This window comes from Malaya genurostris, chromosome 1 (assembly GCF_030247185.1).
Source record: "Malaya genurostris strain Urasoe2022 chromosome 1, Malgen_1.1, whole genome shotgun sequence".
NCBI classification, from domain to species: Eukaryota; Metazoa; Arthropoda; class Insecta; order Diptera; family Culicidae; genus Malaya; species Malaya genurostris.
The window spans coordinates 39007321-39032639 of NC_080570.1; the positions used below are offsets into that span (position 1 = coordinate 39007321).

Sequence of the window (25319 nt, forward strand, 5' to 3'; positions counted from 1 at the left end):
CGCAATGTTTTTAGGTGGGGCGGCAAACCAATCCTTGGGACATTTTTTTCTTATCCAAATCATCTTTCCGGAGATGGAGTTGAGCATTTTGCTCAACTAAACCAACGATGGGGACGGCAAATCTTGGCGCTAAATTTCCTCGGTACGCCACTGCATTTACCAGAAAGTAGGATTTCGGATAGGTTGAATATAGTTTGCACGCAAATGCTCATAAAGTTATTAAAACTAGAACTTCGGCAGTCAACATCTTTACTGACTGAATATACATGTGTTAAACACATTCTTTTATCTATGTTCACGTGTTCATGCATCTTGATTCAACGGATTCTGAGGTGCTTTCTGCCAATTTTTGAATATGATTTGCTTAAGCTGAGAGAGCTTCAGAGAAGGATATTCCTGTTTTAAGATCGGTAGTTGTTCATCTTCGTATGATTTGTATGCCGCTTTCATTCGCTTTTCCGGATGTCTATCTTCGCCATCCTTTACTTTTAACACCGCAAGCGCTTGGTCTATCGTTTGTGCTACTTCGGTGTCTGCCATCACGCGATTAAGGTTCTCTTCAATTGGAATTACTTTGGGAACGACTGGTTTCGGAGGATTGTTCACAGAATCGATAGCACGATTGCGTTTCTCTACCTCAGCTTCGATCTGAGAACGAGTAATTTTCTGAACCGATACTTTGGGAGCGGTTTGAATCGAGCTCATTTCTTTTTCCAATATTGCTTTTGCTTCGGCTTTTTTCCGTAGCTGTTCAGCACGTTTGCGTTCTTCATCTACCTAAAAATTAGATTTGCTAGATCTTTCGAACATCAATTATCAATTTCAACTACCTTCTGCCTTTTTTTCTTTGCCAGTTGTTTATCGTCGTCCACCCATAGAGCATCCTCAGCGGCCTTAGCAGCTTTTTCCTTTTCTACTTTTTTAGCTTCTGCTTTCCGCTCCCGAGCTTCCACAGCCTTAGTATTCAGACCCATTTTTTTCGGCATTCTGTAGTGGTTTAACTGGATGAATCTGATACTGACAGATTTAGAACTGATCAATTTACATGAATTAAAATAATCTCTGGTCAGCAAAATCGATGCAAAATTTCTAGATGATATGGATTGTTATGACAGTTCTATGCTATATATTTCTTATAAGAAACGAGAAACTTTTCAAATGGGCCTAAAAGCCAGTGACCGCCTCTCTGTTTACCATCACTTTTATCTCATTAATTTCCAAGTTTACTGCCTAACTATTTGTGTAGAATAACCATTAAGGTTCATTTGCTCTAGGTTCTAGATATTTAACCAACATTTGTATAATAACACAGAATTAATCGGAAAAGGAAGCAAACAAATAGAATAGCCCATCAAGTTTTAGGCCCATTGTAAGAGTTTACGTAAAAATTATTCTTCAATGTGTTATATTATTCTGAAAAGGGCCTATCACTACTTTTTCAACTAACCAGTTTGACAGCTAGGAGCGCTACGAGCAAAAAAGGGTACTTCAACTCCGAACTCGTAGTTGTATCAGCAATCTAACACAAAACTAACCCTATCAGCTTGGAGCGAAATCATTCTTCAGTTCAACAACGCCATCGCACGGAATCACATTCAACCTATCATGTCAATTGTATGGGTGCCCAGTACTGCTATTTTAATGAGCACGAATTTGGCATTTCTCTCCCTTACTTATATGTACGAGATTCGATGCGGACTGGCCTGAGGGCGCCATGCTTGCAAAAAAGGATGTTGCCAATGATTTGTTAAGCAAATGTGTGATCTGGATATCTTGTTAATATGATGTCTTTGCACAAAACTAATTTTACCTGACGTGTCATCTAAGCTTCATTATTTGAACATTTCTTAGGATGACGATTGCATTTTACACGGGCTCTTATGAGGGACTCATAAGATTTCATTTATATTGTAGAATTTTAGGATCTCTAACAAGAACTGTTCATTTGAAAAAATATTAAAATTAATTTTCTTTCATTTCGTGTAATCATTTTTGATTTTATAAGATAATACCAAGGGGAGGACGCTTAGACAATGTGCCAATCACACATTACCACAATTGGCACTTTCGTTTTCATACAGTTGCACAGTTGTGGCACACAAAGGGCTCAGTTTTGACAATTAGCTGTTTCATGAGGCACATAGTGGCACACTTATGGCGTTTTCGTTTTTAATTTGCACTACACCGGTGCAGTGCTACACTGAGGCATGCATAAACGAACAAAACTGACGAAAACATAAACAGTAACCATTGACTACAGTAAACGATTCCATTGCACAGAGCTACACCAAACTTTTGATGAGTGCTACACCAGTGGTATCGGTGCAGAAAAAGTGTAGCACTGGTGTAGTGCAATTGGCAAAAACGAACGGTTTCAGTGCAGCTTTCGCTACACCGGTGTAGTGCAATTTAAAAACGAAAACGACATTAGGCTCACAGCAAAGACATCATACTAATAAGATATCCAGCTCTCACATTTCCCGAACAAATCATTGGCAACATCCTTTTTTGCGAACATGGCGCCCTCAGGCGAGTCCGCATCGAATCTCGTACATAGAAGTAGGGGAGAGAAATGTCACATTCGTGCGCGTCAAAATAGCTGCACTGCGCACCCATACAATTGACATGATATGTTGAATGTGATGCCGTGCGGTGGCGTTGCTGAACTGAAGATTGATTTCGCTCTAAGCAGACAGGGTCTGCTCACAGTATATCACACGTTTTTTTAGAGGCACAATATAGTTTGTGTTAAGCGACTCTCCCTTTGGATAATACGTTATTTTGAAGGAGGAATAAATCAAAAGGAGATAAATCACTGTTTCACATAATAATATCGCATATTTTTTTATTGGATCTTGTTGTAACTCTTTTTCTCGGGGGAGAGTTACTCTCTTTCTTATCCACCATAGCTTGAGGGGTCATTGGCTCGTGAGTCGCATCTTCTTCCATTTTAACGTCGTCGTCGTTGCTGTTGTTTTTAGTGTTTTCGTAGTCATTGTTTTGGTGCGTCTCTTGAACACCCGTAGTTTTGTCCGAACCGATGTCAGTTGAAGTGGGTTTGTGTTGTTTCCCGATGATTGCAGTTGATGCTTTAGCTGGGGAAGCTTGTTCGGTTATTGCAATATTTTGATGAACCAATAGTACTGGACTCGCTAGATACCCGTGCTGAACGGTTACCTTTGGTTCAAGATGTATTTTTTGCAGTTTCAGGACAGGGCTTGTCGTAGTGACCAGGTTGTTTACAAAACCGACATGTAATCAGCTAATTCTCACAGGTAACCAGCGATTTACAAGGGTGCCTTCCGCTCTGACCACAAATTACATAAAATAAAATCGCCTTATGAAGTCGCATACGCAACACCCGCACGCCATACCGAATACCGGCGAAAAAATTCCGCCATACTTCCCTTTCGATGGAAAGAATTTTTCCATGCTGCGACATATTTTCTCGAACGAAATGATCAATAGCCTGCGGGGGAAGATCATGTACACGTACTTCTATGGCATCGTCCACCACGTACACAGGAATTTTGTATTTAACATTGTCATACTCAACACTGTGCACCTCGTTGTTAACCGAAGCGAATGCAATTGCATCTCTTTCACATTTAAACATAATGTACACAGAGTTATAAGCCTTGTTGAACTGAATCTCATTTACATCATTCACGGCTAGATGCATTCGTTCTTTAAGTAAGATTTCAATTTCGCTTGCTGCTGATAAAACTTTGCTGGGTTTGAAATCAATACAAATTGAATTTGGTTTTATGGGCCAAGTTTCAGGCTTTTGTAAATCGTATTTGCTCATTCCGTATACTCTATTGTTCGCTGCGCTGTATTGTCTTTGTTACTATCGTCTCGACCGTAAGCAATTGTCGACTGTGTCGGATAAGATGCGAACACAAACTGAACATTTTCTCCCATACTACATACTGAAATTTAAACTGAAAATTTTCATCGTTTGATACAGAATCTTGGGTGCTGCAACAATAACAGAGGTAGAAAATATTTTTTTTTACACTAAAATTAACTTTGCGCTTGAACAAATGAAGTTGTAATAAATAATCTTAAAATTGGAAATTTGTTTTCCCTTGTATTTTGACAGATAAACTTACAATCGTCATCCTCACACATGTACGCCTCTAGCTGTGAAACACGACGTTGGATATACCTTATGATAAAAAAAAACCGGAATTTTATTAAAAAACGCCAAATTTTCTATTTTAATAAATTTCTTTATTACCGCCTTCAAAGTACTCTCCTCCTGCGGCAATACATGCATGCCAACGCTTGGTATGGCCTTTAGTTCACGCAGCGAATTCTCTTTTATGGTCTCTATGGTCTCAAAACGCGTTCCCCGCAATGCAAGTCTGGGGAAGAGGAAAAAGTCACACGGGGCCATATCTGGAGAGTACGGTGCTTGGTTGATGATACTCAAAACATCAGTTAAAATGTGTTCAGCTGATCCATAAGAGATGCCCAACAACACAGCAAATTCTCTAATCGGTACAGAACGATTTTGCAACACGATTTGCTTCGCCGATTCAATGTTTTCTTCATTAACAGATGCTGCTGGGCGGCCAGGGATCTCATTATGATCCAAGCTTCTACGACCGTCTTTGAAGCGTTTATAACATTCGTATGCCTGTGTTTTTCCTAGACACGATTCACCAAAGACCTTTCCTAACATTTTCAACGTTTCGGAACACTTCAATCCATTTGCAACACACAATTTGATGCACGCACGTTGTTCTAACTTTTCATCCATTATAAAAATCGCTACACGAAAATTTTTCAACTTCTTTGTATAGACGCCAAACAAAAACTAATCGTACGATATGCGTCAAAATTTGACAGAATGTGTATAAAAGTGTTGCCAACGTTGAGAGAATACAAGTTTACCGATTGAACAAGCGCGGGAATTTTAAAATGAAAATTCCGATTCTTTTTTGATCATAAGGTATATATATATATATATATATATATATATATATATATATATATATATATATATATATATATATATATATATATATATATATATATATATATATATATATATATATATATATATATATATATATATATATATATATATATATATATATATATATATATATATATATATATATATATATATATATATATATATATATATATATATATATATATATATATATATATATATATATATATATATATATATATATATATATATATAAATTTATTACGTTCTCTGACATCCAGAGGCGCTTTGGTTGCTTGAAAGTAAATTTTCGGTTGAAGTAGGAAACAAAATGGATTGGGGAATTCACCTTGTATTTTTGACGGCGTTTGATCCAGAGATGCCAGGTTCACATATTAATCTGTGTTTCAAAGATTTTAAATTTTCTGTAAAGATTTAAAAAATGACAGATTTTCGCAGATTTCTGAAATCGATCACAGACTAGCCTTAAATTTGCTAGGGAAAGCTGAGAGAAAATGAGTATTCGATCAGCTATGATGTAACGGGAAACGTGCACAGATTTGCATAGATTGTTTTTTGAATGGATCAAAGATTTTTGAAAAAATGACCTGGCATCCTTGGTTTGAGCTAATCGATCTTGTATACCAACATATTTTTTTCTTTGTGGTATAAATTCATTCGTGTTTTTTGAATGAGTTTTATCAAAACAGTTTCACAATAATTTTTCAATGCTTAGTAATTTTTTTTAGCGATCAAATAAAAACAATGGATATTTTAAAGGCAGAAATCGCTCGCAAGCGAAAACTTTTAGAAGAGAAAAAACTAGTTGTAGGTTATCTTCTGTGCGATACTTTTACAACACTATTGTTTATGTATTCTAATTTTAGGGTGAAAATAAAAAGTTCTTTAAACGTGGAGATCTGATTACACAAGAGCAAAACGAATACCGGGAAAAATACGGACAGCAGGCAAGTGGAAGTGGTGAAACAGCAACAAGTTCAAATGATGGAGAAAAATCACCAACAAAAGATTCAAAGTACGACTTCCGCAATTTGCCCCGAACGGAAGTTATTCGTAAATTGAGAGAACGAGGAGAACCAATATTATTATTCGGAGAAAACGAGGCGGATTCCTGTCACCGATTACATCAGCTTGAGATCTCCGCGCCAGAAATAAATCGTGGATTCCGGAATGATTTCCAAGAGGCAATGGAACAAGTAGATGAAGAATTTTTAAATGAAATACTAACTTTGAATGGTCAGTTGGGAGGAGCGTCTAAAGGCAAAAACTCGGATGAGGATTTCGCAATAGACGACTCGGTAACCTACGAATCGATTCAGGAGATGGCGGTCCGACTAGGTAGAAGTGGCAAAGAACATGACATGCACGTCATCACCACCGTAATTCAGTTCATGTTGAAATTGTGGAACGACAATTTGAACTCTGGGACTACCGCAGAACGGACTGCCACAAAGTGGAAAATTGCTCGGGCAACATTCGAACAAACACGGCTATATTTGAAGCCACTGTTGAGGAAGCTTCGCAATAAAAGTATTACCGATGACATTCTGGACAGCTTAACCGATATTACGAAAAGTTTGCTTCGGCGGGACTACATTCATGCGAGTGATGCTTACCTGACGATGGCCATTGGTAATGCTCCCTGGCCGATTGGAGTCACTATGGTTGGTATCCACGCGCGTACCGGTCGAGAAAAGATTTTTTCCAAAAACGTTGCCCATGTGATGAACGACGAGACGCAGCGAAAGTACATTCAGGGACTGAAACGGCTAATGACCAAGATGCAGGAATACTTTCCGACGGATCCATCCCGGTGTGTGGAATATGTCAGTAAAAAGGATGCTGTTTAAAAAGCAGAAAGGATGCATTTTCGAATATCTATATTTATATCATTTACTTGGCAAAAATGTTCAAGAAACGAAATTTGTATTTGTTCAATTATTGAAAAGGTTATAGCAAAACAGTTTTTTTAAACTTCAATAATTCCGACAAACGTGTCTATATTAGTAATTATTTGTCCGATGAACTAAGCTAAACAGAGGTCAATAAACAAATGTCAATTCGAAGGGCCACTACAACCAAAATAAAAACAATCTCTATTTGAAGAACTTTCAATGTAATTTTCTCATTGGTAACATATTAAAGCAAAGAGAGACTAACATCGTATTTTTCAACACGAAAACTGACTAACATAGAAATGCAAATTGTAATGTCGAATCATTGTAATTCTGCCGCCCTGGCGGATGCTTTTTCGACAGCGTTAATCAACGTGCTGCGCATTGCTCCTTTCTCCAGCTCATGAACTCCATAGATAGTTGCTCCACCAGGCGAACAAACTTCATCTTTGAGAACAGCAGGATGCTTCCCGGTTTCAAGCACAGTTTTGGCGGCTCCCATAACCGTTTGAGCAGCCATTTTCAGTGCCATATCCCTGGAAACGCCCTGCTTTACGGCACCATCGGCTAGAGCTTCGATAATTTCATACACGTAGGCAGGACCGCATCCAGTCAAACCCGTTATTCCGTTAATTTGCTCTTCCTTAACTTCGAACGCAATTCCCAACTGATTCAATATGAATTTGACATTTTCGTACTATTCTTGAAATGTGTTAAATTCGTTAGAAAAGACATCCACCATATAATATATGCCTTACCTGTTGTGATGCACCAAACTTTGCGCAAAACACAGTACAACCCTCTGCTACCTGCATCGGAGTATTTGGCATCGTTCGAACAATCGGTATCCCCAAGCTGCCGAAAACATCGTTCAATCTTTTCAAGGTAACTCCGGCTAAGATAGATACTAATATCTTATGCGCGCAATCGATTCCCTTTGCATCGTTGACTATTTGTGTTGCACATTCTGACAAGACATGAGGTTTCACGCAAAGGAAAATAATATCTGCTTGAGTCAAAACTTCAACACTTTTAATCGTACACCTGGTCACGTTCAGAGGTTTCCAACGTGTTTGCATATTTGCAAGAGATTTTGCAGAGACAATAATTTGACCGGGCTTAAGAACACCTGTTTAGTAGGATGAAAATGAAATGTTATTCAAGAGTAGCGTTATGCAAAATATATACAAACCTTTTGAAATCAAACCAGCCGCAATGGCATAAGCCATGTTTCCACCCCCAACGAACCCTACGGTCAGTTTGGACAGATCGTGTACGTCAACCGGATTACTCATTATTCCGTATATATCAACAAGATAATGTAGCACGAGACTCGCACAAATTTTTATCTGAGAGAATTTAAGGTAAACGACGTATTCAGACACACAGGCACGCGTGATCACGTCGTCAAACAGTAGATATTAGTAGATTCACAGCTGACGTTGTGTAATCCAAACGGATGAAAGATTATTTACATTTAACAACTACATTAGATTAATAAGATAATCAGTTGTCAACGCTCTGTCCGAATGAATCACATATGGCATATCTTTTTGGCCATACCTGCGCCACCCTACGTATTTGCAATGAACTACTTGCAAACACTGAACCAAAAGACTCAATCCGTTTATTTTACTGCCGTCGGTTTTCACAGCTTCTATGGCGGCCCTTACACGAGAATTATTTATGTCATTTTCAATTATTACTAAGTAATGACATTCCAAATTTGTTACATATTTGTTCATCATTACTGCCCTTACACGTTCGTTATGACATTACATTTTAGTAAGGACGCTTTTAATGATCGTGTAAGGCCCTTGAAATTAAAAAAAAATATAGCCCCCACGCTCTCGACCAGCCTCCTGCCTAGGACAGGACCAGACAACTGGCTTCTTTTTCCAGAAAAATATTTCTCTTCTTATTCCGGTTGCTCCCTGCTGTAAATAATAAATGCCTCGGGATCACTGTTGCCAGTAGAGATAATTATTCATTCTCAAAACTTTCTCCCCTTATCACATGCAATTATTTGTCATTTGAAAACACTTAGACAAATGTTATATCGGTGAAAAATATAGCTCTGGATTCATTTTGATCAGATGTTTGTTTTGAAGAAAACGTTTAGTTGAAACAGCTTAATAAAATTTTTCTAAAACACTCAATTTTGGGTAATTAATTTTTGCAGCTTTATTAACTAAAGTATTCAACATATTCTATTTGAGAAAAATAATAACATACAGAAGTATCCAAGATTCGGTGCTATTCTCAACCAACATAATCAATATTCTCGTCCATATCACACTTCGTGATTTCAGGCTTTCTCTTTGTATCATCCAGTGATTGTTAAATGTACTCGTATACTTTCCGCATTGACAGGACATAAAAACAAATTGAACTTAAATCCTATTGAAATTAATAATTTTGAAAAGATGGCCCGAAAAATAAATTATCCAATATCAAGCTACATTGTTACCGACGATACTGACAACACTTTTTCTACCACCCTGCAGTAATATTGATTTCAACAACTTGTACTTGCTTATGTCAATTTCAACCAATCACGAGCTGGTCCGAAATTTGTCCTAAAAGTGGATTAACAATTGTCAGGTCCTGTCCTAGCCTCCTGCTAGGAAGTCATGTAACTGTGATCTGAAGGATGCTTCTGCGTTTTTTCCTAAGAGGGCAGTACACTGGCACCAGCATGCTGCCAGGCATAAATAATTAGCAATAATTCGCGGTTGATTTTTCATTAGGGCGTATAAGCAAGTGACAGTTTCTCTTTGTTTACTTTCTCTTCCATTAATTACCAAGCGGTATCCACGTTTATCACTCAATTCTTTACATAAAATGATACCCGAAACTTTCGACTTTCAAACAGAGTAGTGAAATCAAAGAAATTTTTTTTAATCACATCACAAAAATCGAATGAGAGAGTGATTGAAGAGAAACTGTCACTTTCTTATACGCCCTAATGTAAAATCAACCGAGAATTGTGAATCTATACTTATAAACCTGTTTTAATCCACCTAGTGGTGTAATGATGCCTTTCTCGTATCACTGATGTTTTCATATGTAATACTGTGGTATTCTGCAGAATAATTTTCTTTGATTTTGAGTTGAAGGGGGAAGACATATCCACTATTGCAGGTACTTTCGGAACTTGGGAACCGGTATAATCGAAGTATACAAACCGACTTCAGCCACAAACTAACTAACAAACTCTTAGTTTTTAGTAAAATTTAGAAGACGGTATCATACTTGAAATAAGATTTGCATAAACTCAGCTGGTTACTTCACAGTTCTTCATCCCAGTAATCCGACTTGTTTCTCTTCCGTGAAAAACCCGTCTACAATTGATCTGGTTCTAACAGATCAAAGTCACATTTGTAGTGAACCGATTACACATGCTGACTTTGACTCAGATCATCTTCCTGTAACATTCAGACTTTCCAACGAAGCTATAATTAATTCAATCAGTTCTATATTCAACTATCATAGAGCAAATTAGTTGGATTACAGATCTCACATTGAAAATCATGTGGATCATGAAACTATTTTAGAAAATTCTGCGGACATCGACACAGCAATTGATAATTTGAATCATTACATTATCGAAGCTAGAAATCTTTCAGTTTTTAAAGCTCAAACTAAATTAAATTCTCCTATCATCGATGACAATCTTCAACTGCTGAATGTTCGTCGACGTCAATATCAACGTTCTCGTGATCCTGCTATGAAAAACATAGTTAAGGTTTTACAAAAAGAAATTAAACATAGATTTACTCTTTTGCGAAATGAAAATTTCGCTAATGAAGTTGAACAAATTAAACCATATTCTAAACCTTTCTGGAAACTTTCTAAGGTTCTTAAGAAACCTCAGAAACCAATTCCTGCTCTCAAGGAAGGAAATCAAATACTTCTTACAAATGGCGAAAAAGCTCAAAAACTTGCTCAGCAGCTCGAGAGTGTCCACAATTTTAATTTGAACGTTGTGAGTCCTATTGAAAATGAAGTCTCACTGAAATATGATCATATTTCAACCCAAGTGTTATCACAAGATGACATTATTGAGACGAATTTTAATGAAATTAAATCAATTATTAGGAAACTTAAAAACATGAAGGCTCCTGGTAATGATGGAATTTTTAATATTCTTATTAAAAATCTTCCCGATGTTGCCTTGAGAATCCTGATTAAAATTTTCAACAAGTGTTTTTCATTAGCTTACTTCCCAAAAAGATGGAAAAACGCTAAATTAATTCCTATCCGCAAACCTGATAAAAACCCAGCAGAAACATCAAGTTAATGACCAATTAGCTTACTTTCTTCTATCAGTAAACTTTAAAAAAAAAATATCTTGTTGAGAATGATGTCTCATATAAATGAGGTTTACTAGCAAAAATGTCTGATTTCCAGTTTCCTATTTATTTGATCAAAATGATTTAAAATTATTTAACTGATCGTACTCTTCAGGTTAGCTATCAGAATTGTAAATCTGAATTGCTACCCGTACGAGCCGGTGTTCCGCAGGGTTCGAGCGTAGCTCCAATCTTGCATAATATTTTCACTTCTGATCTTCCAAATCTACCCGTTGGTTGTCAGAAATCGCTATTCTGTGACGACACAAGTCTGTTAGCCGCAGGTAGAAATCTACGAGTGATCTGCAGTCGCCTACAAAGAAGTTTAAATATTTTCAGTGATTATCTGTCAAAATGGAAAATTAAACCAAATGCAGCAAAAACGCAATTAATTATCTTTCCTCATAAGCCAAGAGCTTCTTTCCTTAAACCAAACAATAATCACATTCTCAAATTGAATGGTTTGGAATTGATGTGGTCTGATCAAGCTAAATACTTAGGTTTAACGTATGACAAAAAACTCACTTTCAAGGATCACATTGAAGGAATCCAGGCAAAGTGTAATAAATATATTAAATGTTTATATGCTCAGAAATTGTAAGCTCTGTCTAAAAAAACAAATTGTTAATTTATTAACAAATTTTCAGACCAGCCATGCTTTATGCAGTACCAATTTGGTCAAGTTGTTGTTCCACCAGGAAGAAAACGGCCTGCTGAGAGGGTAGCTTAGAGCGAATCCTAGCCCTCATACTCATACCCAAAAATGACGAGGTGTCGTCCTTCCGGAAATTTGATAAAGCAACATTTTACCTCCTTCTTATCCTTTATTCTTCCCTGTTAACAATGAAGATGGCGGTGGCCAGCAATTGTTACTATCGTGCTGTTAAAATGTGTAGTTTGAGTTGAAAGTGTGTCAATTAGCAATACTATTTCCAAAGAAACTCAGAAAGTAAGAACAAAAATGAAACAGTAATAATGGAACTAGTGATATTTTCTACGAGAAATAAATCTACATAAGCCGTATTTACCGTTTATTGTTACAAATATTTAAAATCTACATTTCGTGTTTGACAGCATGGTTTTCGTCAAATATTGTGTTTGAGGTATTTTATTTGATGGATTTAGAATTTCCTAGAAACAAATTCAACGGGGCAGTAGTTCTAAATACAAACAAAAAGTTATAAATAAATAAATAAATAACGTCAAGAAAATTAAGGTTACATTCCAAGTCTTTCAAGTAATTGTCTATAATCGTCAATTTCTGATTGATTGATGTACTAAGTTTATCTATACATAAGCCCTCGGTGCTGATGAATTATAAGAGGTGTGCACTGTGAGCAAAGAACACCAAAAACTGTGCGTTCGCAGAAAGAAGAGAGCGTGAAAAGTTTCCCGAATTATATTCGCGGGTTCCATGCTTTCTGAGTTAAAACTTTATCTTCTTTCTTGTAGTCATAGAGTCGATGTTGTGCGCCGATCACCATTGATTGATCAGGTTCGATTTTTACTGCCTGTTAATGCCACGCATTCGCCTTAGCTACCAAGATTTCAGCCAACAACAGACTCCTAATCTAATCCTATTGTTGTCCAATAGCTTCGTTTCTCTGTTTTCTCTTTATTACATACCATTATCAGTCTAAAATTACACATAATTTAGCGAATAATAACAACTATACAAGTTTTAAGGAGAAAAGGGTTGGTTCTCTGTCTGGATTTCTTTTGTTTTGTTTGTTGATGCTCCATTAATTAGGTAATTGGTTTATCAAGTATCTAATATTAAGCTTAGCTGACTAGCTTCTTGTATGTTTTCAAGACAAATAATTTGCACGTTTTGTGTTATGTTGGCTAGTTTAATTATAATGGACTGCTGAATGGATGAATTCAGAGCTGAATAAGAGGAGGGGCTTGTGGAAGCTTAATCGTGCCCGAGAAAATGAACTTAACATTAGATACTCAAGATACTGCAAATTTCTTTAGTAAAATCTAGCTTTACTATGTGAGATTTAATCAACATAACCTCAAAATGCAATTCACTTCCGATTTGCTGATAGCCCATTTGCCATCAGCTGCCAAATTGACAAGTGTTTGTTCCAACACAAACTAGTGTCAAACGGTTCTATTTCAAAACAAATTCGTCAAAACCCTCTGGTTACTGTTTCGATGCTTCTTCTTTCTGGACACTATTCGCACTGGTTTCGGCATGTTCTTTTTGCTCAACAGGTTTTTCGGAGACTACAGTTTTGTCGTTACTTCTTCCTTCAAGCTCGTTGGTATCTTTGGCTGTACTCTCTTCCACATCCTCATCATCATCCATGCCAGTGGTTTCCGTGTTGTCGTCGTAGTCCTTGGTTAGGTCATCGAACAGTGCTTCCAAACTGTCGAAGAGTGGTTTTTTGTCATGTTCCTCACCAAGCCGCTGGTTATCAACTGGCTTAGCTTCCTCGGAATCGGGGACCACGAATGGGTTCCTGGATTGTGGATCAGGATTTTCAACATCACTCAGTTTTACATCTTCACCGTAGATTGGACGGAAGCCTCCTTGAAATTCCGGTTGGAAAGCACCGTTTTCTTGCGGTTTCTTACTTGTTGATTCATGCTCGTCAAACCGATGGTCATCCGAGCGATCAATTTTGTTTTGCTCCTGAACTAGCGCCTGAGGTGAGGATGTAACCACGGCCCAGCCTTCATACGGATTTGTCACCTTGACTGGATCTAAACTGATGCTAGCTTGGAACGGAGCCTGGAAACTCTGCTCGTAGCGATGCGCTGGATTACCGAATTCGTCAAACTCGTCCATTTTGAGATAGGATACCTCGGTTTGGGTTTCTCCGTACGGAGAGTAGTAGGGTGAGTTCTTCAAGTTGTACTTGTATTTCAGAGTTGGCTCGGTTGGCGTGTAAGCGATGGCAATGGGTGTGCTTTCGGTTGCTCGCTGTAGTTTGCTTGATATAAGAGCTTCCTCCGATTGTTCCCTGCTAATCGGTTCTTCACCGATGTTGTAAATCGTATCCTGCTTCTTGTCAACCGGAGGCTCCGTTAGTCGGTGCTTAGATTCGTTTTCCATTTCAGCCAAAGCCACGGGATCTGGTGTTTCCAAACTGTACGGGAAGTGTAGTTTCTGGTGATGTTTCTTTTCCTTGGCCATCAAAATCGGTTCCTGCTCGAAATGGGATGCTATTGAGAATGGTGTGTTCTGGTACTCCGTTCCAGGGCTGATTTTCGATGAAGCATGGGAAACTGGTTCACCTCTTTGTCCGACTACCACGGATTCCACACTGCTTCCGGCTTGGATGCTGTCCATTTTCATCGGTGTACTTTTGACTGGATATACAACATAAACTGGCTGCTTGCCATCACTACTGAAGGCTGTTTGAGCGGGGCCGACCGGTGGATGTGCTTCTACAGATAAGTCTACCTTTTGACCCGTCGGTAAATTATGTTTCTGTGATTCGATGGCTTGCTTTTTAGATTGCAGCATTTGTAACGTCACAACGGGTTCTAGCTTTGGCCGTTGAGGTTTGTCTTCTTTGATGGCATTTTTTAAAATGGTTGGTGGATCGTGAAGGAATTCGTTGGTTTCTGTATTTTTCGATTGGGAGTTTGGTGTCAGATTCTCGGGTGTCGAAGGCGCATAACTGTCAGCCAAACGAGAAGCCACCGTGCCGCCTGGTTGCGCTACTGCTAGTACTGGAGGCGGTGGTGGAGGTTTCATATTTGGCGGTGTAATGTGAAATATGCGTTCCTTCAACAGAGGAGGAGGTAAGCGGTAGTATCGGCGGTTTTCATTTGAACCTTCTATGTACGGTGCCATCGGGGGCATGTTCTGTGGTCGACCGGTATTTATTCGGGACATAAACCGAGTGGGTACCGGTGCACGTCGAATTGGCATCGTTGAGGCCAACGATTGAGCAGGTGGTAGGTCCGAGTATGGTTTCCTCAAATGAGGCATGTTGGGCGGAAGGGTCTTTCCTGGTTGCCCAGGAGGCACCCGATAGGTACCGGATTCTTTGTGGAAGTGAGGATGACCGTGTGATATTTTTGCGTTTGGACGGAATTGAGGCAAAATGTTTGGAAGTTGAAGTGGAGGGCGTGTGCGATCTCCCGGGTACGGTCGACGTTGGATTTCTTTGTAGATGAACGGTGGTCCTTGGGCTGGAATTGGTGGCCGAGGACGCTTACTGCTAAGCTGGCCATTTTCTCCACTGGATGGTGGAGTTAACTGTTCGGGAAGTGAAGGTGAATACGAGGGAAGTTCGTTTTTGTTCAATTCATCATTGTTTGGTGTATCGAAAACAATTCTGTTGGACACCTCGTGAAGGGTACTGTCAATTTTTTCGTTCTTGGGAAACACAACAACTTGATTCGAACCCATAGCCACAGGAGCAGAGTGACCGTTGGGAGGCAGCACCTCACTTTTATGAGTTCCACTTATGATGGGAGCATTATCGTACTTGTCATCGCTTTCGCTCGGGAATCTAACGCTGGTAGTTTTTATGATATCCTGTGGCTTTACCTGCACATTTACCGATGCTCCAACCTGAACGTTAGAAGTTTGGTTGGGTTCATCCAGAACCTGACCCATTTGGTAGCCGGCTGGATGTCCGCTTAAGGCAGCCGAAGAAGGTTCTTGTGATACCGATCCGATGAAGTGTCCTTCGCTGGAACTACCGACCGATTGTTGTGAACCCAAGACGAAAGTAGCCGAATGTTGGTTAGGGCTAATTACCATACTGTTCATACTGGGAACAGTGCCAAACTTTACGACATTCATTTGCGGTTGTTGCACTTCATATTTGACATATTGATTCCCGAGATCAGTATCTTGTGATGGTCCTTGCGGGCGGTGTCCATTCGGTTGATTAATTTCGTAATGTACGTATTGTTCATCCACCGTCTGTTGAGGTTGACGCTCGTTCTGCTGTTCTACTTCGTACTTAACATATTGATCTGACAAATCGATCGATTGCTCAATAGTCGGTCCCTGCTGAGCTGAGTTCTGTTGTCGTTGATTGTCCGGTATCAGTACAATTGCTGGCGGTGTCGTACGTTCTGTAGTTTGAGCTACGGTCGTTTCGAAGACAATTGCATTCTCCTGTTCCTCCGCGGCAGCTTGCTTATCATCCAAGCCGAGAGAGTTGAAAATATCCGACAATGACATTACAGCCGGGTTCTTCGGTAGGTCGATCTTGTTGGTGGAATCGTTTTGCCTATTCAACTGTTGGACGTGACTGGGAGGAAGCGGACGGAATGGTGCAGGGCGATTACCTTCGTACTTCAACGCTGGAATGGTAAATTTGATTTTCGGAGTCGTGTCGTCTTCGGGTGCAGGTCGCCGATCCTCTACGAAGCGGATTGGATTTGATGGACGGGATTCGGTGGAGGGCACGGGTGTTGTGGTCGGGTAAGCGGACGAAGGATTTGTCCAGGGTCGTATGGAGGGTGAATAGTAGGTCGACGATCGGATCGGTGCCGTTGATTGGGGCTTCTGAGTAGTCGTGGTCGACGGTAAGGATAACGTGGACGGTAGGAAGAACTTTTTGCGGTTTTCGGTCGTTTCGAGATATTTGTTCTTGATTGTACTCTTGTAGGGATAGCGAGTGAAAAGTTGCCTTGTGGTACTGGTAGTTGTGGGATTTGCTGTAGTTGTCGTGGTGGTTGTTGTCGTAATGGGCCGTCCTGATGTGGTTGGGTAAGTGTAACGCGTGGATGATTGGGTGACATTGCTTACGGTCGAACTTGTTTGCGGATGAGAAACGTTCAGTCGTCCTGTAGTCGTGTATTGTGGTCGAGTGAATTGGAATTTCGGTGCTGATGTGGTGGTCGACGGAGGAGATGTAAAATTCTTATGGTTGAAAATCTTGTTACTACCCTGATACTTCAGATTTGAGTAAGAGCTGGAAATCAGGGGGTAAACGAAATTCGATGGTGAATATTTCACAGGCAGATTCAGAAAATCGTGAAAGTTCGGAGTGGATTGACTGAGCACTACATCTTTTGTGTCGCTCACATGACTGTCCTTGTTGTCAAATAATCCCTTTTCTTCCAGATCAGAGATTTGATTAGTGGTCTTTTTGTGTTTGAAATCGATCGCGCCGGTTGACGGATCCCGTTCCACATAAAACGGTTTACCACCGTTGAACACATCAGAAGGGAGGACGGATTCTCCGAAGACTTCTTCGTCCACGTTGGATTCCTCGGCGATCAGATCCTCTAGGTCATCGTCGAAGTTGAATTCCGCCATCACTCCTACTCCAACGTACATCACCAAACATAAGGCTACTCCTATCGGCAGATGCCGATTTCTTTTTCCCATTGTGTGAAGTGCGGAACTTATCCTGCAAAGAGACAAACCAAAAAAATAACCATAAGCGACATCTTCAAACACGTTGTGAGACGAATTACGTAAATAAATTTACACTTTATGATGAAAGTAAATTCGAACATCGGCATTTCCTCTTCCTATATCGAACCGTTATGAACAAGTAAGCAGATTGTTCACTAATCAATTGAGTTGAGTATCCCCTCGTGTAACTAAGCCGCGATCACTTCATCGACACCAAACAGGCATCGATCGGTACACAGAAAGGAAGCCGCACGCAAATTTCCAATAACCAAACAGAGTGGAAACAGTTTTGTTGAAGCTATTTTCCACTTTGGAAAAGCCCAGCCTTCGTTTAATTGTCTCGTGATCATGCAAATCTTCATGTGAATGCATCTTGCCTTCCAATCCGTAGCACCGTGACAGCAGATGGCACTTTAGTAGAAAGATTTTATTGCTGGTTAGCATGCTTGCGGGTACCTCCGATGGTGATGTGAACTTTGTGCATATGAGTGTGAATAATTCGCTTGTTTTCTCTTTCACTGACGCTCTGCTCAGTTGTGGCTCCCCCGGAGGAATTGACACGGCCGGGGTTGTGGTGGGCGGCAGAAATTAAGGAAAAAGTTCATTGTTCCGCGTGGTGTGTGCGGGAAAATAAAAATTGTTTTGACGAAAGAGAGCGAAAGTGAACAATCTTTGTGCGACTGTCGTAGCCTCGGCTGAGCCGATGCTGCCGGGGTGCTGTTGGGGAAACGGGGTGTCAAGTTCAATGTTTCGGTGACTGTTAGTGAGGGTAGATATAAATTGGAAATGAACGAGTGGAACATCTTCCAATTTTCATCCACGTTTTATTTTATTTTTTTTTGTGTTGTTTGTTGACAGACAGCTAAAACCATTAACGATTCAACCCGCCAATTTTTATGTATTATTGTAGAAAACGACTGAAAAAAAACGTTCACAAGAAACGTTCAGGTGGAGTAATTGATTGCTATGAAGAGTAGCCAACAATACTGGAGTACAATTTCTCTAGTCACCAAAAAAAAAGTAAGATTCAAATTTCAAGCAAAAGTTATGACCCTCACACACCCAATTTTCTTTGCAAAATCTCGACGTGATCACTGTTGAAAATTCGCACATTTATTTTTTAGTTGTCAATTATTATCTAACCCGAAGTTTTCGGCAAGTATGTTCAACCACTGTTGAAAGACATTGAAAAATGTACACCCATTTTTCACTCATAGCCCTGTCAGTGTTTCCGTACAAAAGAAAATCAAGGTTTACTAGATTCATGGTTTGGATTACATCGACTGAGATATTTCTTTAAATGAAAGAGCAGCCAATGCAATGGTGAAAGCAACCATCAGTTTTCATTCATTGAACAAACAAATTTTTCAGGAAGGAAAGGAAAATATTTGAGGTAAGGTAAAGGATTTCATCTCATTTGTAAGGACGTTACCATAAAAACTTGATTTAGTCACTAAAATCACTTCGATTTTTTCATATGTCTGCTTAATTTGGCACTTCTCATTTGTTCACTACTGTGCTCCTAATTTCATCTCAAAGGTTTTATATTCATCCTATCATTGGTCCTTTATTCATCCCATAAATTAGTAATGGCGACAGCAATCAAAACCAAAATATGGCACTATTACACTCTCAGGTTTAAAATGTCAGAATTTTCCTTAAAAAAGGCCTAATGCCAACTATGAGACAACACATCGAGGGGAACGACACATACGCATTGACCGTTAAAATGAGTTTGGTTAAAACTGCTATTGATATTATAACACAACTTTACAGAAGTATCGCACGTGATTGAACGAAATATTTTTTTGATATAATAGTCTGTACCAATATGATACGTATTGTCGCGTATAGATAGATTGATAGGCACTTATTGAAACGTATTTCAATCATAGCAAGCATCGCGATGTGTACTGTGTGTTCTGTCATTCTATACCTTGCTCAAAGCATATTTTACCAGGATCTTCATTAGGCCCGGGATTCGAATCAAGTTTTGGTGCATTGTTATTGATCTCCTTTATTATGGTAAGACCTATCGCTTTTATCATTTTTTCGATCTTCTTTGCACACATAAAAAACGTACACAAAGTAGAATTTGTGGTTGATAGTAGTAGCCAGAACGAGCATGGTCGGACATATTGAGTTCAGAAAATGCTGAGCCCGAAATAGCTAAACGACGCATTACCGACGAAATACGTACTGAATCCATAATTATTGAATCTCTAAATTAAAACTTGCTGGATGATATATCTACTGAATGGACAAATGCACCAAATGAAGTGAATCATGAATTAATAAAAACATCCGATAATGAAGTTAATTGTTCAACTGGAGAGCTTAGTAAAACATACTGCAATGATGATGAATCCGATGACGTTCTTGAACCCACAGTCGTTTCAAGATCAACTGATGTACGAGATTCAAATGAAGTATGTTCAGAAACTTCAGTAGGAGAGTTCATTTTGTTAAGATTAAAAAACCGTTTCCTTGTTTGTAAGGTTTACGGATTCAGATATATCAACAGGAAAAAAAGTTCGTGCTCATTAGCTACGATTCCAGTAAAAGCTCCTGAGGGTGCACGACTGGGGAGTCTTTTTGAAATTGTGCAGTTTGATAATGACCTTTATTTAGCATTAGTAAATCTGTTGATATACAAAATTATGTATCGCATTTAATACAACCATCGATAAACTCCGCTTTACTATATTATTCAGGAGTAACTGTTTCATATAATCAAAATACTAAAAATTAGAAAATATGTTCTGTTGAGTTCTTATTTCTCTTAAAATAATAGATAACCACTGAGCAAAGCCCTATTCAAAATTTTCACTATTAAGCTGTTTGTGAAATAATATATCTGGTTCATTCCGGTGTGATATGATTTGTGTCTTGTATATTTTATTTTTGGAATCATTTTCATGTTTCGTTCCAGAGCAGCGAAAAAGATTTTCCGATAACTAATTCGTTCGCTGGGAGCATAGCTCGTCTAATTTTATTTGCTATTTTGTTAATCATTCACCTAAATAATAATTTAAAAAAAGACTGATAATCTATACTAAGTCTTTTCTCATTTGTATTTTGTTATCTTGTAATTGTTGAAACTTTGCGTCATAATTAGTTGTAATGTTATCAGATGGTGAATGAAAATAGTGTTGACAATTGTGTAATTCTAGATTTATTTATTATAGAAACATTGGCTGCTTTGATGTGTATATGTGTATAATGAGAAGTATAGATCGTGAATAGTAGCGTATAAACAATGCATGAACAAGTATTCGAACCTGGTAATTTGTATAGAAGGTGCTTCGATCGTATATATGATTTTTTAAGCAATTTTGCATTGATAGCCATGATAATTCAGATGTGTCGTTCCCCTCGCAACACACGATATTTTCAGAAACAGTTTGTAATCATTTCGACGTTTGAAAGTTTTTGGGTCGTTTTCGTTATCTTTCGTTTTGAAATTTTACTGTGCAGTTTATTTGGAGAACTTAAAAACAGAATTGTAACTATTTAGGCATTAGCCTTTCTAAAACAAAATGCAGAACCAGAGATGCCATCTATACAGATTTATCTGTATTGTATAGATTTTTGCATTCGCGGACTGATTTAAATCAGATTACAGATTTTAACAGATTTTCTAAATTTAATACAGATTTGTAAAGATTCATAAAAAGAGTGAAGTAAAAAGTTAAACTTTTCTCTCTGAGCATCTGTTAGTATTTGATTGCAGTACTTCTTTAAAAGTATTCACAAATCACATGTTAAAATGGAAATTTCTTGTGCAAATATTTGATTGTAAACACTGATAAACATTTATATTAAAATTTTAAATCAATTTAAACTGATTCATTTTATTAGTGAAAACAGATAGAGCAGATATATATTTCTATGAAAATATCTGGCATCTCTGTGCACAACCGATGAAACACAAACACACTTAACAGCGTTATGTTGACATATAGCGGAAAGAAACCAGTGCTACTAGATTTGCCACAATGGTTATTTCGTTAGTATTTAACACGCTCTTTCGGGTAATATTCGAAGCTGAAATAGTTTTATTGAAATATAAACATTAATAATATAATTAAACTAATGTCACGGATACCAAAAAAAAACTTGTTGATGATAATTTGAAGAAGAAAAACAATTTTGTTTTGTAACATTATGAGAAAACCTTTGCGAAACCAAATGAGATGAAAACCAAGCGCAATCAAGTGAACTAAGTGAAAAACTTTCATCCCATATTTTTGAAGGCTTTTATTGCTTGTCGGGTAGTTTTTGAAGTTTTTAATCGGTAATTAAACAAGTGGCAAGTGAACATTACTAATCATGGAGTCATCCAGCATTCAATAGTAGTGTAATTGTGCGAAATAGTGATCATGTTTTAAAACGAATCGTTTAGTAGATATTCAGAAACATGACGAACTGTAAATCTTGAGACGAAAATGTGTCCTAAATCGAAGAGTGAGTTTGTTTTAAATGAAGAAAACGATCACCGAAGAATTTAAAACCATTTCTTCCAATGGAAAAGTGTGACAATAGCTTAAATATTCATTTTTAAACATTTCACAGTTTGGTTCAGGTACGTTGTAAGATATTATTCATGTTCAGAGTAATAAGGTGAAGGAATGAGATGGAAATAGGAGCTCAGATGAAATAGGGAGCCCTTACCCTACGATTAAAGTGTTGAGTTCTGAACTCCCTTTTCGTTTGTATATGGCAGTCGGTTCATGAATGGGCCAATGGGCCTCTAGGGTGTTGTTTGTCGTGCTTCAAGTGTTCGATTGCATCCTTGGAAACCAAAGGAATTGTACTACTTTGTTCCGTGCTGATGAATGTATCGAGTGATTTCTTGCTATTGATAGGTAGATCGTAACTGAAATTTTCGAGGTGGCTTGTTAGCCCTGCACTCCGACCTCCGGCTCGCCCGAGTTCCATCGTGTGGGATTCCTTTGTTGTTGTAGCGTTAGCGTTATACCATAGCACTGCTCTTACATACTACGGCAACACTTGATACCTGAAGCAATAAAGTTTGATCTTTTACATCAACTATGATCAACTGCACCTGGTTAAGAGGTTACGTACAAAACTAAGCCAATTTTCACCTTATTATGCACAATTGATTATATTTCCGGTTGAATTGTGTGGAAACCCGTACTTCCCACACTGAAATGTAGTTTATATCTGTTTGCACATGAATGGTTTTCCTAAGTATGTTAGAGTCTTATGTTAGATAAGATCCACGTATTAACACTCCATGTTGTTTGAAGTACTGTTGTGCCAAACTCAACATGATGTAATGTGCACAGGCTGAGGCTGAGATCCAAAAACCTTGTATCAATACAACCGTGGACCATTCTTCAATCTACTTCACTGCCAATATGCATTTCATAACTAAACATACCTATTTTGATTAAAGTAATCAGCGTCGGAGCAGCAGCGTAGCATCGTGAGAAACTCATTCAAATTAAGCACATTGGAGTTTGCTTAGCTAATATCATTAATATTAGGTGTGCTGGTCTTTTTCTCCACTTAACCCACTCGGTAGATTAACAATCAACTGTGCGGAACTTGCCAAATGGACGAGGAAGTTAGCTGTGAAATGACGAAACAATGAATACACACTATTGTCAGTCGGTCGTCCAGCCACGGAAATAGGAAATACGAATGAGTTAAGCTAATGTAAGTTTTGAGTTCAAATGCAAGGAAAGAAGCTCATGGCGGTTGCACATTTTTCGCAGATTATTTTAAATTAGATTTCTGCCCTGGCTCTAACAGGGCGTTGGCTGTTTCGATACCGCTGAAATTATAATGATATTTTATGTAATGCTAATCATGCTATATATGCTTATGTCTGGCGCAGGCAGGCTTACAATTCGATTCGCGTGCCTAACAAGCAATTGACTTCGGTCATGTTGTTGCGAGAGTTCGTCACTGGCCACTGTTGAAATCGCTCGTAAGCTTCATTCCTGATAGCAATCAAGCTTGAATTAGGCAATTCCGAACCAACCGTGCATAAAAATTTCACATCGGTACTCCGCCTGTCCTACAGCTTGGAATTCATACCAGCTCGCGTTGCTCCTGATTTTTTCTCCACACCAAATGCCACAGCCACCTAAATAAATATGCTAATTAAAACTCGATACTATTTTTTTTGGGTGCGAATACGACATAGCGGTAAATATGAAATCGCCTCACGTTCCTTTTGTCCAGGCGGTTTGGTCAGGTTCGGTTTGAAGGGAGGAGCGAAATATTTTATTTGTACACCCATACGAAGAAGTAGTGCCATAAACAAAACTGGAAAGTATCCAAATAACATAAAACAAATCAGCTGGTGACGATTTCTTTTGCCCGCGCGTCCGTTCGGCGGAAGGAAGTTGGCCCACTTTGCACGGTGTGCGGTCGTTGAGCTGTGTCTGAATGGCTAAGCTTGTTTGTCTTGCGGCAATTACGACTCATCACGGCGACGATGATTGATCTGGAAATCGCTTCGTTTATTAAATTGGAAAGTGAAAGCTGATAGAATTCTATTGGTTTTCCAATTTAGTTGGACTGTTCAATGTGGCCAATAGGGAAATGGATAATGCGAGAAGTTGTGAAAAATTTCTTACCATGAAGTGGCTGTCACGTTTCCCGCCGAATAGGTTCAAGTTCATGCCACGAGCGATTTCGAGGCAAAACGTTTGTCCTCACTTTCGCTGGGTTGTCTCAATTTTGGTGGATGTTGACTTAAGCGAAAGGTAAATTTCACAAAAAGAAGAAACATTTTCTTAGATATCACATGTATATCATCTAATTGGTATTCATTTTTGTTGCCTTCAAGAACTATTATGATTCTCTCTTAAATTTTGTCGTGAATACGACTTGCTTTACTATGGGGTGCCTTTTCAAAAATTACCCTCTGAGAGAGTGATAAGTTTTTGATCGTGAATATATCTTGTTGTATCTAACGAATCAACATATTTTTTGCTACATGCCATCGTAAATATGATCACAATTTTATGATAAAATATTCAGTTGTGTGACATAATCTCAAATAATTCAAAATTAAACTTTTCTGAAATGTTTGGTATAAACGAGTATCAAAGAGGAATTCATAAGGCGCGTTTGCTTTTCTCGTATTTTTAAAGCTCATAGCTCAGTGATCTGTGAAGGGATTTATATAATCTAACTACCAATAGAATCGAAATTTTTCAACTTAAACGTGTATAGCAAAAGCATTGAAGTATTTCAATAATACACTATTGAAAAAAACTGTTTCATTTGACCCATGTCAACCTCAGCCAATCAGAACGCGTTCTCCGAAATGAAATAATCGACATTAAAATTATGTATGCGGCTATTTTAATAGCCGTTAGGACCGCCCATTAGTGAAAAAGCTACAAACGAAATCAGGTAAAAACAAGCCTCTCAACAAAAATTGGATCAGTTTGGATTTTATCGCCACTGCGAGCAGATGTATTTTGTGTCGTTTGCAAAGCTAGTTTCGCTTTCGACAAGAGCGATTACGTCACAGCTGCCAGTCATTTTCATTGGTGAAAAAACTACGGTGGAGAGCATTACACAAAATCAGCCGTTCTAATGGCTCTAAAAGTTTTCTAAAGAACTATTAGGATTTGTTGTTCACAAATCGAAGGTAATTATCCTCAGTTTAGTGCAAATCAGTTTGGTTAGATTTGTGCACTTTTCGCTGTGTGAAATTCACAGTAATCAAGATCAAGTGAAGCCTTCTTTTT

The 25319-nt window shown here is 38.4% G+C and overlaps 4 protein-coding genes across 4 annotated transcripts in view; 1 reads left to right on the top strand and 3 right to left on the bottom strand.

The window, feature by feature from the left end:
• Nucleotides 1-232: 232 nt before the first annotated feature.
• LOC131437704 (coiled-coil domain-containing protein 124-B) lies at nucleotides 233-1309 on the bottom strand. Its single transcript, XM_058607216.1, has 2 exons — nucleotides 831-1309; nucleotides 233-777 (listed from the first exon to the last, which is right to left on the bottom strand). Exons 1-2 carry the CDS (start codon nucleotides 984-986, stop codon nucleotides 304-306), a joined length of 630 nt encoding a protein of 209 aa, XP_058463199.1. The 5' UTR covers nucleotides 987-1309; the 3' UTR covers nucleotides 233-303.
• Nucleotides 1310-5601: 4292 nt separating this feature from the next.
• LOC131437707 (pre-mRNA-splicing factor 18) lies at nucleotides 5602-7102 on the top strand. The gene is made up of 2 exons (XM_058607230.1): nucleotides 5602-5794; nucleotides 5854-7102. Exons 1-2 carry the CDS (start codon nucleotides 5732-5734, stop codon nucleotides 6835-6837), a joined length of 1047 nt encoding a protein of 348 aa, XP_058463213.1. The 5' UTR covers nucleotides 5602-5731; the 3' UTR covers nucleotides 6838-7102.
• Nucleotides 7085-8409, bottom strand: LOC131437716 (uncharacterized). Its single transcript, XM_058607240.1, has 3 exons — nucleotides 8075-8409; nucleotides 7641-8011; nucleotides 7085-7579 (listed from the first exon to the last, which is right to left on the bottom strand). The coding sequence occupies exons 1-3, from the start codon at nucleotides 8175-8177 to the stop codon at nucleotides 7205-7207; spliced, it is 849 nt and encodes a 282-aa protein (XP_058463223.1). The 5' UTR covers nucleotides 8178-8409; the 3' UTR covers nucleotides 7085-7204.
• Nucleotides 8410-12255: 3846 nt separating this feature from the next.
• The window catches only part of LOC131437723 (mucin-2), a 99434-nt gene continuing 86370 nt past the window's right edge, over nucleotides 12256-25319 (bottom strand). The window contains exon 2 of the mRNA XM_058607251.1: nucleotides 12256-17572. Within this exon, the coding sequence (XP_058463234.1) occupies nucleotides 13387-17550 (4164 nt within the window). The 5' untranslated portion in view covers nucleotides 17551-17572 and the 3' untranslated portion in view covers nucleotides 12256-13386. The remainder of the gene's footprint in view (nucleotides 17573-25319) is intronic.

What these genes read in the sequence shown, in the direction of transcription:
- LOC131437704 (XM_058607216.1), bottom strand. Translation starts at nt 986, where the DNA reads ATGCCGAAAAAAATGGGTCTGAATACTAAGGCTGTGGAAGCTCGGGAG. An exon ending in CAAAGAAAAAAAGGCAGAAG is followed by an intron (nt 778 to 830) that starts GTAGTTGAAATT and finishes TCTAATTTTTAG; the next exon opens with GTAGATGAAGAACGCAAACG.
- LOC131437707 (XM_058607230.1), top strand. Translation starts at nt 5,732, where the DNA reads ATGGATATTTTAAAGGCAGAAATCGCTCGCAAGCGAAAACTTTTAGAA. An exon ending in TAGAAGAGAAAAAACTAGTT is followed by an intron (nt 5,795 to 5,853) that starts GTAGGTTATCTT and finishes TTCTAATTTTAG; the next exon opens with GGTGAAAATAAAAAGTTCTT.
- LOC131437716 (XM_058607240.1), bottom strand. Translation starts at nt 8,177, where the DNA reads ATGAGTAATCCGGTTGACGTACACGATCTGTCCAAACTGACCGTAGGG. An exon ending in GGCTGGTTTGATTTCAAAAG is followed by an intron (nt 8,012 to 8,074) that starts GTTTGTATATAT and finishes CCTACTAAACAG; the next exon opens with GTGTTCTTAAGCCCGGTCAA. An exon ending in AGTTTGGTGCATCACAACAG is followed by an intron (nt 7,580 to 7,640) that starts GTAAGGCATATA and finishes TTTCAAGAATAG; the next exon opens with TACGAAAATGTCAAATTCAT.